This window comes from Hipposideros armiger, unplaced genomic scaffold, assembly GCF_001890085.2.
Source record: "Hipposideros armiger isolate ML-2016 unplaced genomic scaffold, ASM189008v1 scaffold_345, whole genome shotgun sequence".
In the NCBI taxonomy this organism is placed as follows: domain Eukaryota; kingdom Metazoa; phylum Chordata; class Mammalia; order Chiroptera; family Hipposideridae; genus Hipposideros; species Hipposideros armiger.
The window spans coordinates 46,377-47,360 of NW_017731695.1; the positions used below are offsets into that span (position 1 = coordinate 46,377).

At 35.9% G+C, this 984-nt stretch overlaps 1 protein-coding gene across 1 annotated transcript in view; it reads left to right on the top strand.

The window, feature by feature from the left end:
- Positions 1 to 984, top strand: part of RAB3GAP1 (RAB3 GTPase activating protein catalytic subunit 1) — a gene marked incomplete at its 5' end in the record, with an annotated part of 53,429 nt that overhangs the window by 39,076 nt on the left and 13,369 nt on the right. The window contains one exon of the mRNA XM_019661342.1: positions 389 to 555. Within this exon, the coding sequence (XP_019516887.1) occupies positions 389 to 555 (167 nt within the window). The remainder of the gene's footprint in view (positions 1 to 388; positions 556 to 984) is intronic.

Genomic DNA, 984 nt, shown 5'->3' on the forward strand with positions numbered 1-984 from the left:
TTTTTTTCTCTTATTAGTTATAATAAAAATTGTATTGCAACTAATAATAACATACATAAAATATCAGTAGGACTTTATTTCTGTATCATTAATAAGCAGGAAAATGTTCAGTGCCTGTCTTTTAGCTATCAATCCTTGTCAAGGGAAACATGATAATCTTATCCGTTGTAGGAGGAATGCTGAAAGTCATATTTATTCTTATTAATTTGTTGCTTTTTAATGTAGGTTCCAAAAACCTACATTGTGAATGCCTCTGAATTCTTTTAAGTACATATCTTGTGACTGCTAGAGCTGAAATAACTGTTATCTTTATTCTATTTTTATAGTTCTGCTTTGTCTAAAAAAAAAAAAAGGCTATTCATGAGCTTTGTCCTTTTGTACTTCACAGGAACCAGCACCGATGACAGAAGATCTGCTAGAAGAGCAGTCGGAGGTTCTGGCTAAATTAGGCACATCAGCTGAAGGGGCTCACCTCCGAGCACGCATGCAGAGCGCCTGTCTGCTCTCAGACATGGAGTCTTTTAAGGTAGGTCACACTGTCAGTGCTCGGATTCTGTTTTGAGCTATTCTGGAATGAAGCTGAGAAAGCCACTCAATAAAGTGATACGAAGACCCAAATGTCTTTTTTTATTGAATGGCTTTATTACGTTAGTAGTTGCAACACCCCACTTCCATCCCCTAAAGGTTGTAGTCAAAGTCACTTCTTAAGTTTAAAAAAAGAACAATCTTTTAATATAGTTGACAGTTGAAAATTGAATAATTTTTATGCGTGCATTGGCATTGCGGTGTTTTCCTCCATTGTGTATGTGTAGTCAATTTAATGCAAGGCTATTAGGAAACTCTTAGGATTTAACATAGATTCCCTCATTCAACAGCCCTTGATTTCCTACTTTGTGACTTGCACTGTGATTAGATAAGTAAGAAATACAATGTTCATCCTCAGTTACAGTCTGTAGAAGTTGTGGGAGGAGATAACGTAACTAA